The sequence below is a fragment of the Eucyclogobius newberryi genome, unplaced genomic scaffold, assembly GCF_026437365.1.
Source record: "Eucyclogobius newberryi isolate DKJ021-1_F unplaced genomic scaffold, fEucNew1.0.hap1 SCAF_7, whole genome shotgun sequence".
Taxonomy (NCBI): domain Eukaryota; kingdom Metazoa; phylum Chordata; class Actinopteri; order Gobiiformes; family Gobiidae; genus Eucyclogobius; species Eucyclogobius newberryi.
The window spans coordinates 29,205,750-29,224,384 of record NW_027316389.1 but is presented as its reverse complement, the minus strand read 5'-3'; the positions used below and the strand labels follow the sequence as shown (position 1 = coordinate 29,224,384).

The 18,635-nt window shown below is 38.3% G+C and overlaps 1 protein-coding gene across 1 annotated transcript in view; it reads right to left on the bottom strand.

Moving 5' to 3' along the window:
• LOC140348547 (metabotropic glutamate receptor 8-like) overlaps nt 1-18,635 on the bottom strand; it is a 183,563-nt gene that overhangs the window by 30,366 nt on the left and 134,562 nt on the right. The window contains exons 7-8 of the mRNA XM_072434482.1: nt 10,992-11,192; nt 258-397 (exon numbers count right to left, since the gene is read on the bottom strand). Of these exons, the coding sequence (XP_072290583.1) occupies nt 258-397; nt 10,992-11,192 (341 nt within the window). The remainder of the gene's footprint in view (nt 1-257; nt 398-10,991; nt 11,193-18,635) is intronic.

The window sequence follows — 18,635 nt, the reverse complement described above, 5'->3', positions numbered from 1 at the left end:
GGTACAGAGGTACAGAAGTACAGAAGTACAGAAGTACAGAGGTACAGAGGTACAGAGGTACAGTGGTACAGAAGTACAGAAGTACAGAGGTACAGAGGTACAGAAGTACAGAGGTACAGAGGTACAGAGGTACAGAGGTACAGAGGTACAGAAGTACAGAGGTACAGAGGTACAGAAGTACAGAGGTACAGAGGTACAGAGGTACAGTGGTACAGAAGTACAGAAGTACAGAGGTACAGAGGTACAGAAGTACTTACATTCAGATAGAGCTGGTTGGTCCAGTGTCCAATGACCTTGTACTCTGCCACTGAGTAGTTGTTGATCTGATACTGAAAGATGTCGTAACGTCCAGGAGCATCACCGTTTTCATTAAAAATGACAGGAGTCCCAGCACTCCCTGTGAACCACAACAACAAGAACAAAAACAGTTTAGTCAGTTTTTGTTTTTCAGGGTTTATTTGGTGATGTAATCCTTCAATCGTTCGGAGTGTGTGTCCCTTTTTACACAGGCAGTGTAATATATTCAGTACTCCTCAAACTTTACACACATAATATCAAAGGATACATTTGTCTTTGAGTATGACCAGATCTATGACAACACTACACCAGGTTAAGATGGGAAAATATTGAAATTTAGATCATATCATAAAACAGCTGATTACAAAAAAGTTAAACGTTACCTTTCAGATAAGGGTATTGTGATGTTTCAACAGTTTTGTGATCATTTTACAAACATTTCACATTTCTCTGATAATTAAACCTCAACTAATACATTTAGGCCACATCCTCATGGAGACAAAACAATGATAGTTTTCTGTAAAGATGGAACCATTTCTTTAAACGTGTGCGTCCACACTCAACACAAGACGCCTGAAAATGCAGTAATACATAAGCCAGGGTCCTTGGCACTGTTGAAAAACACACAATGCACATGACAATGCACATGACAATGCACATGACAATGCACATGACAATGCACATGACAATGCACATGACAATGCACATGACAATGCACATGACAATGCACATGACAATGCACATGACAATGCACATGACAATGCACATGACAATGCACATGACAATGCACATGACAATGCACATGACAATGCACATGACAATGCACATGTGCTGCAAACTGCACATGGCCTGTACACCATGGACCTGTTAAATGAACTGGATATGGTATTGCTAGCTTAAACCTGTCATGAGTTGGACTAGTGGTCAGTCCATTGGAATTACAGTCCAGAAAGCATGTTTCCCATGGAGCACAATGTAAAGACAAACTGCCCGTTTTCTACTGGCAGGGCCCTACGGCTTTCACAAAGGTTGGACTTTGTGGCAAATTTAGCATATTTTCAGATCATGAATTTTGAGCATGTTCGGTGGACTGAGATCAAGCGAATGTTGCTAGCTCCTAAATTGGAGCGCCAGCATTCCCTTAAAACGGCGGCCATGTTTCAAAGCCGGGGCGTGTTGTAAACAAACAGAACAAACGTGGCGGCTTCAAGTGAAACACATCGAGCAAGAGTCTGCAGTAAGTGCAATAAGTAGAGGTGGATATGGCGTAACAGCTGGGACGCTGCTTAAAGACCTTTGCACTCTGGGACCTAATTTCACTGGGATGTTTTTTTTTTTGACACATTCTTGTTGGAATATTGTTATCAGGAAAGGAAAAAACGTATCAAGACATTTAATTTTGTCAATATTTCCCACGACTACCGGAAATGAATTAATTTGAACTACATCCATAGAATTGTTCTCTAAACTAAATGAAGAAAATCGCATCTAAATGTAATTAGTTGTACCCACAAATTACACTTACAAATTCACAAACGCAAACATAACGTTCGAAAAAACCGAGAAAGAATTAAAGTGATTTAGTGCCATATGCAGTTGAATTCCCTGGTCTCATTTTGCGTTAGCACTCCCTGGTGGGTGAGAAAGGTCACGCTGCACAGTTCAGAGGACACTATAATGCAAAGGTAGTGCACATGTGGTCGTAGTGACGGAGCAGCCGAGCGTAAAACGAGCCAAACAGTAAACAAACAGCTGGGCCCCATCTTCTCATCCATCTCCACTCCCCGACTCCCAGCGCTGTCAGCAAACATCCTGCTCGCACGGCTTAAACGCAGATGAAACACTCACAACAGACGTCAGAGCCATGAGGACCTTAAACAGTCAGAACTCTGAACGGTCCTTATTTTGATCTCAACTGTCACTGAAACACGCCTCATGATCGTTCAGAAAAGATTTAGTCACTCATCTCCAGTCACGTGAAGGTGAGCGGCATCACAACATTCTAGGGTCTAGTTTTAGGTCAGTGTTATGTTTACTGTGTTTGGAGGAGCTGGTTTGGATTCTGTGCAAGAATTTGGAGTTTAGATTGCGGAAATGTTAAACACGTTTGTGGGTAATATTGAATTATTGGGCCGATTCACACTTGCACAAAGTTAACTTGTCTGCTCTGTCAGCATTAGGGTTGCAACTAATGATTATTTTGCTAATTTACCAATATTCTTTCAATTGTTGGATTAGTTGTTTGGAACGCAGCATGACAGTAAATCCATTTTTACTAAATCTTATTTGATAAAATGCAGATAAGATAAATATATTTTGAGTTTTGCTAAAACTTGAATGTTATCCAGGAATAGCCCATTTTTTAGGTTTATAATTTAGCTTCCTGTTTGTAATTGATGACATCACAATAGGAAATTACCCAGCAATCAACGGGCAAAAACTCATCTAATGTGATTTTTTTGTTTTTTTATTTAACAAATAAGAATATATGAGAGACTGACTTTATTTTGTTGAATTAATGTTTAGAGAGGCAAAGTGGTTTCTTAGTGCAAATGATAAACTTTGACTGGAATGAGTTTCCCTGTGATGCAATTTTCTGAACCGTTTTCTCCACAAATACCAACTCGATTAGTGTAAAACTATAATTTATATGTAAAACAGGTATAAATACACCAAATAAAGTCATATCGATCATTTTAATAACCTGTCATACACACTTTAAGCTAAAGTGACACCACTTGAGGACATCCTATGTTTACAGAGAAAAACCACCAGTTGTACATGTTTTGTACGTCTTCTCTGAAGTCATTATTTCTTGGTCTGAGTCAGAAAACCTCTTCTTTCTGAACAATGCATGTTTTGAAGTCCAGAAAACAATTATTTGATTACAAAATGAGTTGCAATTTAATTGATTAACTTGTTGCAGCCCCAGTCAGCAAGTGAAATCATTCTTTCACAATAGCTTCAGAAAGTGGTGCCATTATTGATTGAAGTTGAAAGAACTTCAAGCCATAAGATTAATGTTTTTTGGGAGCCAATCTCCAACAAATAATGATATGAATAGACATTGGACCCTACATTTTCATATTTCTTGAAAACAGACTAACTAATTCTCCCATAGAGTGACGTATGTAGGATTCTGACTCTCCATCTGAAAATATGACATACAATTCAAGAATGTGAACACAACCTTCTGTTTGTTTGGGGTAAACTGTGGAGCGTAGTACTATATCCACCCAACTATTATCTATTAAATACGAAGAAAGGGATAAGGTAATATTTTTGCACAATTTTAAAGAGTTACAATTTGTATTTATTTTTTTAATAATCAAAGCAAACTAGTCATAAGGTCATTTGGCTGTGCCTGACTGACTAACACATCTTTATTCACAAACCAGTGTTATGTAACAGAGAGGGTTTAACCTACAGCACAGACAATGCAAAGTTAATGTCCATAATCCATAGGACTATAGCACCTTAGACAAATAACAATAAAATAAAACAATTACAGAATAGGCTGTGTACAAGTTCTGAAGTTATTATGAACAAATAATTTCACTTTTGTTTATTTCTGCTGAGAGAGAAGATGATGAACTTTGTGCCAGTTTTTGTTTCATGTGGTCAGTACAGAGATTTTAACTATAAACCAGTACAACAAATTTACAATGTGACAATTTAACAACATTTTTTATAAAACTTTTTTTTAATGTTGTTGTTAATGTTGACATAATAACAGCATTTTTTGGTTGAATGAAGCTAACTGGAGGCACTGCTCTGTCTGCTGCTCTGTTACTTTAGTCACTTTAATCTGAGCTTTCTGACCACAAAGAGACTTTGTTAGAGGCGAACTGACTTGTACGGTTAAAGAAATCCCTCTCAAATAACACACTTAAATGTTATGTGATGATAAAACTTTCAGTGGTAAACGCTCACTTTAAAGAGTCGCACCAATCAAACCGTTATAATTGGTGTCTTTCAATAGTGCATTTATAACGGAGTGTTCAGCCAATATGAAAGAACCAAATGTTCATAAGTGGTTCAAAGTTGTGAGATGTTTTGGATGTTCTGTTTTCTTCTCTCACTTGTGGAAAATTGCAATTCCAGCATCTTTCCATTGATTTGCATAAGAATATCTCCAATTATAGATAGAAATGCTCCCTTTTTCAGCTAAATCTAAAAAGCAATTTCTTTTTCCAAATCTTTTAATGCATATATTCTTAGCTGCGCTTTAGTTTAAACATTTCTACATTTGCATCCCATTAAGTCGCGGCACAATGGTGAATACTGTAGAATCATCGGAACGGTCTAATCTCTGAGCCCCGTTATCTTTCCTGTTCGGCTTCAGGCAGAAACTAACACGGGGAGGATGTGGATTACTTTGACACAGAGAGAAGCAAAACGGGAGTTCAAGAGTAAGAGCAGAAGTAGAAAAACAGATTTATAAAATGAGGGGAGTGGGCGATGGTTTGATTTTGTCCTGATTTCTGTCTTTTCTGCATAAAATAGGCATCAGCGCCGGGTGAATCACTGCTGCAGCCCGAGGACACACACACAAACAGCCCATTATGTGTCGCTACACGCTACGCATTTATGAGTATGCAAACGAGGCTAACAAAGCTAAAGCTGGTCCAGGATGTCGGATAATACAACGGACTATAAATAAACATAAACTTAACTGACAAGCTGAGATTTGTAAGGGAAAAAATAAGCATATTGTTGTCTCCTGGCGTAGTTTGAATGCTCTTTTAACTGCATCATAATATAGAAGATGAATTCGTCACAAATTAAACATGTTTATCGGTCTATGTTATTTGGCTGCGGCTGCTTGGACCCTCTAGAACTCACTCCACTCTCCCACAAGAGTGCAACAACCAGAAGGAACTTGAACTCATTACAGAGCTTCAAATCCCGGCTTAAAAATCATATGTTAAAACTGACCTTCATTTAATACTTTTAATGTCACGTTTGTCTTTTCTTTGCATGTAAAGCATCTTTGAGTGTACAAAAATCACTATACAATGTTGAATTATTATTATTAATTAAAAAAAAAACTAAAATAAAATAAACTGAGCAAGAGAGTTGGTCAGACGTCTATAGGGATTTGATTTGATTTGAAGTGCCCGATTGCAGATGTTTTGACCTGGTTCAGGGTTAATTCATTCTATATACAGTACAATTACTGGGGTTGAAAACACTACTTTAATATATATTATCTCTTGCCTAACCCTAAAAGTGAATGGGCTATTGAAGTACAAGCCCCTTTCCTTGATCCCTTATCCCTGGACACCTGGAAGCGTGCCTCTGATTGGCTTGTGACTGTCAACGTCATTGCTGATTGGCTTGCCAGTTCCAGCCAATAGCAAACCTGAAACGAGCACAGGCCTATAAGAAACAATCTAATCTCAAACTTAATTCATAATGAACAAGAATGATTCAGGCTTAGTAACGTATATCCTAACCCCTTAATTAAAGAAACTGTTCCTGATGTGAGCTGTCATGTAAGTGTGAAAAACAGACACAGGTGCAGGTGCTAACAATGTCTAGCATACTAACAACACATTTCCTGTTTTGCGGAAATCAAAAGGCTCTATAAACAGATGCTGAAACGACTCATTTTCAGCCTAAGACCTACTTTTACACCATATTGGTAAATAAACTAAGTCGATTTTACTTTATTACATGTAAATTTGGTACAGTCCCTTTAAGTAGGTATTACTAAGCCTGAATAATTCCTAATAAAACATTTTGAATTAGGTCTTTTTTCATGCTTTATTAAGGCTTAGTTATTACAAAGTAGTGCCATTTGAATACTTTTGATATCATAACATCATATATCTTCACGCCTCACACTGTTTTGTCACATAAAGTCGACTTCTCCTTGTTCCTAAAGCAGATACACTGCTGACACGTTGGCATAAGCTGCTGTTTGGCACACACAGTCGACTGGTTCAATTACAAAGTTGCTAATTGTGGTGTGACGGTCACAAGCTGTGAACAGTCGACACTAAGACGCTGATGACGCGCACATCATGTATGTCACAGACGTCACTCAGATCAACACTGCGATGGATTCCGGTGTAAATTCAATCAGTGACACTATGATATTGGTCTAAAACTCAATTGATTTAGTGGAAAGTAGATAGACTGTATTGATGTTTAATTATGGAGTATTAACTGGGACAGAGTGTGACAGAAGCCAGAGACCTGTTTCTGGATCTGAGCCATTTCCAAACTAAAAGATATCGCCAAGTCTGGGAATTAAGACTGTTGACAGATCCAACCAGTTCTTTGCACGGTGTAATTAACGTTATTTGATGATTCTGTTTTAATCATTGTGAATTTAAATATTGATCTAAAATGGCTAAATAATACCAACAGTTCCATTGACTTCATGTTTAAAACTGGTGAACTGATTGGCCCTGCGACATTTCATCGTAAAAGATTTAAATTTCCTTTTGTTTTTTGTTTTTCTATGTGTTTGACGCAGAGTACAGTTTCGCACAGAGTCGCAGATGGGGATAGATGGTGATAAATATTTTGGAGTGCTTGCACCTTGAATACTCGGATCTATTAAAATAACTAAGGTATTGTTCACTAGCAAGGACCACGCCACAACAATGAAATACGAAAGAATGTTTATTGATAATAGTGATGATGGGTCGATGATGGATAGATGAGAGATCGATGATGATGGATCTATGATGAATCGATGATGGATCACTGAGAGTTGGCTGTGTAGAGACTCAGGATGGGGGCTCTGTCTCGGGTAATCAGCCCAGCCAATTCAGAACCCCCCTCCATAGATGGTGATGTGTGAAGGTGAAGACGATAGAGACATGGGGTGGGGACAACAAGAGATGCTGGGATTGGCCTGTGCATATATAGGCCTTCAGGGTAATTAGAGGCGTGGTTAAAGAGTGGAGGTGTGGTTGCTGGGGAAGTAAGAGGTTGAGGCGTGGTCCTGCTCCCGAACCCAAGTTAACGAATAACCTCGTCAACTACACTTAGTTTAAACATGTTGTGAGTTACACTAGTGGCCGGTCCATTGATACTGCAGCAAAGAAATCCTCCACAGTCCAGAAAGCATTTTTCCAAGAGTCAGTGTTTGCGGTGATTCTTTTCAGATCATGCCCATTTTTTCTAAGTTCAAAATCATTTTAATCTTTAGCTTTGCCCAGCTCTCCGCAGTCTGATTGGTCAGAGCAGTCACGGCGCCTCACATGCTTGTAGAACCATGGTTAAATGCTCATAAAAGTGTATTTTGCCTTATATGTCACACCTTTATTCAGTCATATTTATGTGTTCACAAAAGTTGCACAATCATCTCACTCTCATTTGAAAGTCAGGGCTTAAGTGCAGTTGATCTCGTAAGCCCATCATGAGCAACAATCATCTTTTATCACCTCTTAACTTCAGCTGGGCCCAAATACCAAGCCAGTACATCTCCAACAACTACATTTCTACTAAACTATTCTATTATCAAGCTGTTTTATGTGTGTTTTTCTAGTTTTATGAAGTTGTAATGTTGCTGTGCCATCGCTAATGCGCTAACAGGATGCTACCACATGGTCTCATTAGGATAAGTGTAGCGCAGTCTGCGTTAGCATTAGCACCGCTTCTCAACTAGCCTCCTGACGCTCCTCTAAAAATAAGCTCAGAAACGAGACGGAGCGCACGGCTGAGTTAGCGATTTCCCCCCCCCGGCCGCCACACTAGGAGCACACAAAGCATTATGGGTAACCGCTGCTGCCCACGTTTGAGGAAGTGAAGCAGAAGAGAACGCAGCAGGACCAGGTAACTGTAGACTTTGAAGTGAAAACCAACAGTCAAAGACCAGTTGATATGATTAGACTTGGTTTATATTAAAGGGTTGGTGAAAATGCAGAATTTTTGACAGTTGCTTAAAAATATGTTTTTATACATATATGTTTTTGCCAAATTGAGTTCATTTTGTCTCATTCTACTCTCCATATCTTCTTGCATCTGAAGGTGTCATTGGCTCCTTTTTCAGCAAAAAACAAAAAAAAAACTCTTTTCTTATAGACACACCAAACCCTGTAAATAATCTGCTGTCTCAAATATAAATATCAGTTTTTATCTTCAATGTGTCTGATTATTTCAGATTTCTTTCTGTACTCTAAACATAGACACAGATACTACTGTATTTTTTAATTTAACAACAAAATAAACTTGTTTTTTCCCTAAAGTCTTGAAAAACGACTTGGTACATGAGGTTTAATATGTTGTCATAGGCGTTGTCAGGACAATATCACAGGGTAAACAGGGCTGACAGATTTTCACAATACAACAAGCGACCAAGCCTTTGAACAAAAAGAAGAAAACCGCCCAAAACAAAAGCAACCACAGTTCCACAAAAAGAAGGGCCAAACTAAGCAACTAGTTCAATACCCTGGATTATAATGAGACGCACAACCTTATCGATAGCATCAATAACGGCCTTAAAACATCAACAGCTTGTACCCTATTTTACGGATTCCAAGTCAAATTTTTTGGCCGGGCGACTTTTACTCCGAATCGACTTATATGTGACATTATTGGCCACCGCATTTCACATTAGGGTGCTCTAGGGCGCTCTAGACTCTCTAGGGAAGAAGAATCAATGGATTTAGTGATTTGGGGTAATACTGATGCTTTGGTAAACTTGTTAGCATGTTCTTTAGTTAACTGAATAACTGCTAATATGTTACGTTGAAAGATGAAGATGAACAACGGTGGCTTTGCGGCTTCACCGTACATTTACTGATACGACCTTTGGGATCACACACGGCTGAAATGATATATGTATATATGAATAAAGACGTATCTTCTTTGAATAAGCCGTTTCTTAGTGCATGCGTTTCTGTGATTTGTTTTTATGAGCCGAAAGAAACCATCCTTAATCTTCCCCTGAGCTTTTAGCCGACAAGCAAACTCCTTATTATCAAAATGGAAACGGAAAAGAATTTGTGCACGACATCACACCTGAGTAAAAAGTGCTTCAGTCACAGCACACTGCAAATGAACTGAGATGAAAATATTGGTTCACTAGTGTCATAACAGTGGATCGTTAATACAGGCGTGATTATATGCCCAGACTTCAGGCCTGTATGTATCTTAGTAGCTGTTCTAACTATAAGACCATAATATTTCATCTCCAGTGGGAAGTTCGTGTGAATGCAGCATGTGTCGGTGCATAAATGAATGAAATGCGGATCACATATGGTTCACGAGCTCAGTCTGCAGCACAGATGTTGATAGCTGAAGTTACTGCAACAGCCCATTTTAACAGGAGCTGCTCTCAAACAGATAAAAGCTAATTTTAGACGTCTTTAACACCTTCTCATTCCGCACTATGCGCTGGTGCAAATGTAAAACTCTCTAATTGCACCAAAATAACTACATGTCATTTGAAATTGTAGAAAAAGCTTCAGTTGTATTACACCGACATGTCATTTGAAAGTTTGATGTGAAATTGTAAAAAAAAGAGAAGAAATCACGTTCAGTTTTATAGCAAGCTCGTGTTTAAATATCTAACCTGAACCTTAACACGGTTCTCTGCATCAATGAAATGAAAAATGCAGTCTTTTTCTCTGCAGGATTGTGCGGTCACACTTTCAACTTCATTATACTTGGCGAAGATGAACAGGTTTACCTTGAAAATGAAAAGTCTAATTGAGTTTTCAGAGTTGGACCGGAATGTAGAAGCCTGCTTTTTGATTAATGTACTTTCAAATACAAAAACAGTAACAATAGTGAGGACAACAAGAACAGCATACGACACATACATATACCGGCATATATATATATTTTGAAGGGAGATGTTTTACTGTTTCAATGCTGTTTTTTCTGAGCCTGTTCAATGGGAAGTCGGCCTTGGCAGAGAAAACCACGGGTGAAGCAAGAGGAGGAATCTGCTTCATTGTGGCTTTTCAAATAGTTCGATGTAACATTTTAGCGCGGCATAACTTTGACCCAAGGTTAATACAAGTGAGAGAGATGGTACATTTAGAATTATATGTTACTTCTAAAGGATGATTGGAAGAACTCAGCAAAACATGTTTTCAATAGCAAATTTAAATCAATTAATGCACACTGCAGTTTAATATTTTTTTCAACTTTCTATTTCATCCTCTATCGGCTTTATTGCTATTGTCTCACTGCCAAGCTGTGCTAATATTTGTATTAAAGGGAATAAAGGACTTTACATTTATATAGTTAATATTTTTTATCGTACATAATCTCACGTGTGGATTCGATGCACATCATTTTGCAGCAATATCAGCACGCTCACAGGGATAAGGAGAACCAAAGAGAATTTGAAATGAAATATCTATTACCAAGAAGATACTAACTATGTTTCCGAGAGCTGGTTCCTCTCGACGTGAAGGAACAGTGGCTCTACTCCAAGCTCCTCCCGTGTTACTGAGCTCCTCCCCCTATCTCTAAGGGAACGCGGAAACTAAATTTGACCGCTTATATCTGCAATCTTGTCCTTTCGGTCATTACCCAAAGCCCATGACCATAGGTGAGGGTAGAACCTAGACTGACGGGTAAATCGACTCAGCTCCTTCTCACCTCCACCCTATTACTTTGTTATTACTCTAGCGTAAAGTAACCTGTTCTTCTCTATTGGACTACCTGACATTAAATGAACAGATCAGTCAAACACAGAAAGTACAGTCGATGGTTGTTACCGTTAAAGTTGACCGTGCGGATATGAGCCAGCAGTTCTTTCCCGTCGATGTTGGCCATGCGTGGACACAGGCCTGGAGCTCCGCCGCACAGCTGTCGGTGCATACTGTGGAGCGCGTAGGCCATGGCATAAACGGCGTCCATCACGAACTGCACCTTCCCTTCCTGTTCGTAAATCGAGTCACGGGCAACCTTCTCCAGACCTGCACAGGAGCGGCCAGAGACAAATATTACATTCACAGACAATAATAAGTTCACCTACAGTGCAACACCACCTTCAGCGTTAATCAGTGTCTAGTCTCTAAGGATTTGTTAGGATGTCCATTTGTGTTTCATCAGTTGTTGATATAATGAAACTACCAATAACGCATTGCTGTTGTGAAGCACTCAAACACACAAACGATTTTGTAAGAATGTGTCCAATCGATGGTGATTAAGGTCAGATTTTCAAAGTGTGTGTTAATGGTACGAGACTGTCCAGACTGCACATTTTAAACACAAGACTGAAAGAGGAACTGTTCAAATACATGTTTCTGTGCATTTCAGAACATCTAAACTGCAGTTAGAAAAATTCTAGTCAACTGTAATATTGTTTTCAACTGGCTGCAGGAATCGTTTAGTACCTTAAGCTTTTTTATGTCTTTGCTTTGCCAAATTGTATATTTATGTTGATTAAATGATTAATAATGACTTTACCAAACTAAATACAAAGAGTTTGATGATCTTGCAGTATGAAGTTTGGTGAAATTATGATTGAGTAAGTACTTGGTGATGTTGTGTGAACTCAAAAACAGTTCTGAGCCATTTCATTTACTATTTTATGTTCAGTGAATTAGTAAATGCAATGCTTACATAGTAAGACAGGATATTAGGTTGTTTGCAGAAGTAATAGTCACTTATACAATTGCAGTTATTGCAATTTTATAATTACGACCATTCAAATTTGCAATTTAGTTTAATTTGCGATGCCATAAAGTGCTTTTCCAGACTTTCTGACTGGCTCTGATACTTAGCCCCAGGTCGCCTTGGAGCTCTTCGGGACAATTTAGGAATTCCAAGTTTGTGGCGCTGCAAGACATGGCTAAAGTTGGTGTAAACAACAAACTACTTCCCGTTTATTGTCAGCTTTTTATGCATTTATTTTAACGTCTCTTTATGTAATTCACTTAGTTCGGCTGGTGTTAGATGCATTATGCATTGGAAATAGTGTGAAGATGTCTGCTCCCCTGCATAACGTTTCCTGCATAATTATGGGCCCAGTGATGTGATAGCAGACACTGTACAAGCCAAAATCTAAATCTAGGGAGGAGCTGACTGAACAAGGCTCCTGTGAATGAATAGCTGCTTAGAAATGAAATCCAATTTAATTTTAATAGCGCGGGGCAGTGGAGGGGGGTGTGTCCGGGGGGAGGTATGGAGACAGATTACAAGAGTGGAGTGGTAATGAATGATCGCGCTGAGCCGGGGATGCCACAGTGAGATGTGAGGCTTAGGTCAGCGCTGAAATATTTACACAAAACACACGTCGGCTCCTAGAAATTCATCCTCAATATATTACAATTCATACAGTGGTGTGAAGAGAGCGAAATCACAACAGGTCTAGTATAAAGTTATAATCATGCATGCGCATTCCCCCCGTGCGGACCTGCACAAGAGCATCGCGGCTAGACGTGCGTTTGTTTAGTAGCGCAACGGATCTCTCGTCTCTGTAGATTTCCGTCTCTTCTGAACCAGCTCGAACTGTCCTTCTCCGTCTTAATTTTGTCCTATACACTGAGGGAACTATATTATGATAGACATGCCCAATTAAATATGTACTTTTAGAGTAAAATGTAATTGTATTTCACACAGATTTTAACTATTAAATTGAAAAAAAATGTCCAACAAATAAATGTCTTAATTATATTTATATAGTTTATATTTTTTTGTTTACTGTGGCACTAGTAGTAGCAATAGTAGCAACAGTAGTAAATTGTAGTAATATGAGTAGAAGTGGTAGTAGTAACTATATATATGGGGAAATTTCTTAATAATATAATATAATATATATATATATATATATATATATATATACTATTTTGAAATTTCCCCATGTGTGGACAATAAAGGATTATCTTATATATTTTTTTAACTATTGGTGATTACACTAGATATAACTACAACGCATTCAAATATTAGGTTGTAATATGTATTAGTTATTCAACATTTTGTCAATTCATAAAACAATATATTTGCACATTAAACTATGAGAGTCAGTCTATTGCCTCTCATTTGATCAGGAAATTATACCAAAGGTGCACTGTGTAATATTTTTAGTAGGATAATAGAACATGTCACAGCCAGCTAATCTTCATCCCGTTGCTTCAAACGTTGATCATTTCATTCCATAAAAGAACACTGCCACAAGTTGCTCTGCACGTCATTGTTGTTGTTGACTGATAAACAAAGATGAACTTTGGTTTTGACACCGGGGCCGTCTCTTCATCATGTGCCTGGTTTTTTAATTAAACTCCCCCAGATGAACAGGGAACACCTAATTCAGCACACTCTGTCAAGATTATAAATGGATGAGCCGTATGCTAATTACACAGGTTACTCTGCACAGGCTGGGATCATGCTGTGATGAATCTACAGATTGGATTTAGTCAGTTTGTTTGTCAGTAAGACGCTTGTGTCAGTTTAATAAAAAAAAAATTGTATCTTCGACGCAAAGGCAGCTTAGTCATTCTCTGATGAATTATGTCAGAAATAACAACAGCTTGCAGACATGTCTATTTGTGGTGTCATCAGAGAGAATGTATGAGGAACACAGTTGTCCGAACGAGCTGGGAAGTTGCATGTGTTTAAAGTGCGTGAAATGTGGTCGTTTCTCAATTTATTTCACTTATCAATTCAATGCGGCAAATTTGTGGAGCTAAATTTGGATGTTTCTTCAAAAAGTGAAACCGCCGTAGAGTTTAACGAGCCTTGTTGTGAATGCATTAGTTGACACACATTGTTTTACACTATAGGTTCACTATTTATCTTTTCTGGTGAGCTTCCGCAACCTGCTCGTCTCCAGGATGGCAATAAACTCCCATGGCAACGGAGCAGTTGGTAGCTCTTCTCGATTCTTGGCTGGGACACTTTTATACATTTTTAGCTCTGTATTTAAACATGGACATCCTGGGATGTATTTATATCAGTCAAACATATTTCACATCAGGAATTGAGTTAGCGCTCCATCTACTGGCAACAGAGGGAATTTCTTAGGAGACATAAAGAAAGCTAACGCAGGCATGTCGTTGTAATGAACCTGATTTGACAGCAAAATGAGTCTGGTGATGATTTTTTCAATTAAAAACAACACGTGAGGTCTCATAGCATTATCTATGGAAGAACCGGTGTGTTTTTGTCGCTCGGAGGGGAGAGGACTTACTAAACAGGAGTCATCAAACTAACGTGACTGAAGCTCAGGTGCGTTTTTGTGAGGAAACAGTGTTATAAGATGGTTAAAAGCTCAAAATGGTAAATCTAGCACAATATGTGTCCTTAAGCACCAAATGTGTCAGAAGATGAAGCGCTAATGTTGATAAGGAGGGACGAAATAATATTGTGATTGTAGTAAAAAAAAACATTACAAAGGCACTGATGACTTCTTAAAATGGCACTCATCTGTTTTTGCAAATTCACTCATTATCTACAGGTTTAATACCCTACTGTGGAACATTCCAGACAACGCAATAACACACAGAGACAAGCAGGTATCGTACATAACAAAGAGTGACAAAAAGTAACTTCGTGCACCTTTCACAACACATTTCCTTACACATTTTGCTTGTCGTATCGTTTCACTCTTCAGGGCCATTGAGCCTGTGTCAAAGGAATCTCTCTGTGCAAGTGTTCAATTTAAACCCCATTGTTCTCCATCTCATCTCAACTCATCAATTTTTCATTCTCTACAATTCAAATGCGTTTCACTGTTCAGCCCACTCTTCCCTTTGTCTCTCCGCTCTGCCCCATTTTCCCTGGAAGCTTCTGAACAACAGTGTTTAGTGTTTGCTTTGGTGTTCGCTCGCTTGGCACAGTTTGAAGATGAAGCTGAGAAGTTTGAGGGACACATTTTGGCCTCGTGCATGAAGCGGTGCTGCTGCTGCTGCTGCTGCTGCTGCTGCTGCTGCTGCTGATGGTGATGATGATGGTGATTATGACGATGATGATGCCTCTTCTGAACAGAAACGGAGCTGTTTTGTTTGCTGTGACAATGCGCTTCCTTCAAGATCTGAGCAGCGTTTAGTTTAGTGCAAGTTCACTGTTGGATTTGTTGTGAGGGAAGCTGCAAGGCTGAGTTACAAACATGAAGAATTCTTTGTCTTCAAATGTTCTTATGATACTGTCCATCCATCCATTTTCTTAGGCTTATCCGAGGCCGGGTCGCGGGGGCAGCAGTCTAAGCAGCGACTCCCAGACTTCCTTATGATACTGTAACTGTTTAGTTTAATTCATTATATACATATTTAAGTGTAGGTTGGCAGAAGTGACTCTATTTCAGATCTGTATATGTGAATTAAGACTAAAGACAGCAGTAGAGGCATCTGACTCAAATCATCACTTCATCAAAAGGTATTTGTCATGATTTAATAGCAAAATGTGCTTTACATATTATAGTCCTTTTTATGTGACACGTTGCCCTATAGACAATTTCTGTGAGTGATTTTAAAGTGCAAGATATTATTCTTACCTAGCACTTATTTTGTATTTATTTATTTAAGATAATATTGAACAGATGCACTTGTATAACACGAGTACATGCAAAGTTGTACATATAGTATTTGCAGCGTAAGTAGGTTAATAAGCACCCAATCACTCAGTATAACCAGTGGGTTTGGTAGTGGGATGTAAATACACAGTACAAACATATATTAAGCTTCTGCATTTTATAATGCATTTGTTTGTTCTGGATTTATCACTGAGAAGAGAGAAGGACAAACACACAACAGTGTTTATGTTGGTGTTCAAAGGTTCATGATCAAATACTGCAATGTTTTCCTTTGATTTTAAGAAAGTATAACTGTATTCTGAACACCACCAGATAAAAGAGTACTGCAATACAGTCACAGTGTTCTGAATACACATGTTTGGTACAGTATTTAGCCACTTCCCCACACATACTCTTTTCTCCAAGAACATGAGCATACATTCACACCAACACAATAGAACGAAATAATAAAAGATGTCCTAGAACGCTCAGAGAAATACTTTGCAGCTTCACGGCACTGTTCTTGTTTCTAAATGGCAAAAAAACAGCAGCAGTGGTCCAAATTGATTCCTCACTTTGTTTTAGCCCATTTCTAATTAATCTGTAAAACAAAAGAAAACAGATAAAGGACCTTTACCCCATAAACCTTACATGGAAAAACAATAAGAGGCACTGGAAATTGATTCTAAAATGAAGTGTAATGAAGGAGGCTGCTGTGCTGTGATTGGGGTTAATTACGAAACTGATTCTTGTCTTACAGCCACAGGAAATGAGGTCATAGTGGGGTCACGCAGGGGTCTGACAGTGACATTTTCCTGTTGGTAATGAATGAAAGTTTACACCCCAGGTTGGAGCATCACATGGAGTTTTCATTATTCTAATTAATTACAATAATGAGTTGGTCCTGCGTGTGCCCTGTGGCGGCTTATACTCGACATGAGCCAACTGTCAAATGATAGGAAACAGCAGCAAATTCAAATCCTCAAAGATTTTATATTACACCTTTATTTATTACACCCTTTGCTTTAACCTCATTATAATTTGATCATATCAGGAGTTATTTTTCTTTCTATTTTGAGTCTATTCACAATAATACAATGAAATGCTCACTTGAAATTAAGTTGTCTTGTTCTATCTAAATATATTTTGTTAACTGTAAGTCTTTTTAGATAGCATAGTATAATTAATCTATTACATGTATTTGTATAATTGATATATGTTGGTAAAAATGTAAGCAAGGAAAAGGTTTGAAAAGAGGGTTGAAGACGCCATCTTTGTTAGGAGAGAAAACTATTCTTTAAATAGGAATGTTGGTCTGAGATACAACCTACCCTCAGTCTACAACAGCCTCATAACCCCGTGGCTGAAATCAAACAAGTCCAACAATGTGCATTTCGTCTTCTTTTGAAAACTTTGAAATGTTTCTTCGATTGACAACTTCAACGCAATCTTCAAATGCTAATGAGATACTTCTGAGGGAGAGGAGGCGGAGAGTGATGGGCAGGGCAAGTTTCAGGTATAACTCCTCCTTTTGGGCAGGACCAATCAAAGCTCAGGAGAGTATATATGCTGCTGCTCAAACCATTTTCATCAGATCGAAAATTAATTTCAACTGGAAGTCGAAACCTCTTCTTAATTTCTAAAACAGAGTCCAGATTGTCCTTTTCTACCATCCACTCCTGGACAAATGAGGGATTAAATTAACTCAAATTATACATTGTCCCTTCTGTACCCCAGATGTTGAATCATCACCGGCTGTCACAGGCAGTTGATTACATGTGTTATTTGTATTTGTGTCATGTGAAAATTGCACCATAAAACAGCACATTCATATCCCTTTGACTTTGTGTAGCTTGTGATTATTTGAAAAAAAGAACTCCAAATACCCCACAGCAGTATTACCAAACCTTCACTGGTGCCTAGACCTATACTTCAAAAGCCCATTGGCAGCCACTGAATTGGTTTTCATGAATGATGGCCCCAATTGGCCACGCAGCCCTAGTTTACTGAAGTTTAATCACTTTCTGTTTCATATTATTAACGATTCACTAAACTAACTACATCATTTACAACTATGAGTGAAAGTGCGACTGTTGAAAAGTTTGCACATAATCTGAAATTCCCTGCACAAGAACAGAATCTGGACAGTTTTTGGCATGGAAGGCACGCACGGTGTGAACGCAAGGTCGCCCTGTTTATTACATGAGGTTAAATGAATAGTCTGTGCTAATTAAGTTACTCTCAATCTTGTTGTCGTTAATCCTGTTTACAAGGTTGTCTCTGAATGGTCACCAATCCCTCCATTTGAATTTAGGAATATTGCTCATATAAGAGAGCTGTCCACACTGGCAGCGTTTTATAAGGCTATAAAACATGGTTGTTGAAGGGTCAAATATCCCCATGAAACACTTTTCAGTATTGAAGTATTGGTTTAACTCCAAATAAACTGTTCTTTTAACTGATTTGTCTACTGCAACTGTGTGATCTTTGTGTGACCATAGTGATGTTTGTCCTGTAGATACTTTGACATGAACGTGCAAAGGGACTGAAGATGGAAATTATCCATGTTGGCTTTAATCTTTACTATAATATATACATTTATATAAAATGGTCATTCTTTACAAATAAATAAAATACTAATACAAGAAGAATGTCCACTTTATATTCACAGTTTATACAATCATTTATTGTAGACTCCAACAGTTTCAAACATCATTTTGAAGGTTCAATGCTAAAGCCTTCATGATTGGAGCCACGCAGGGCAGTGAGACATCTTCTCATCGCGCCTTCTGTTGTTAGATTGTCAGCATTTGAGTCATCCATCATAGACCACGGGCTCCCACTTAGTTTTTGAGCAGCTCCTGTATTATAATGATTTATCCCCTTTCAACAATCGTACTCGGTTTCC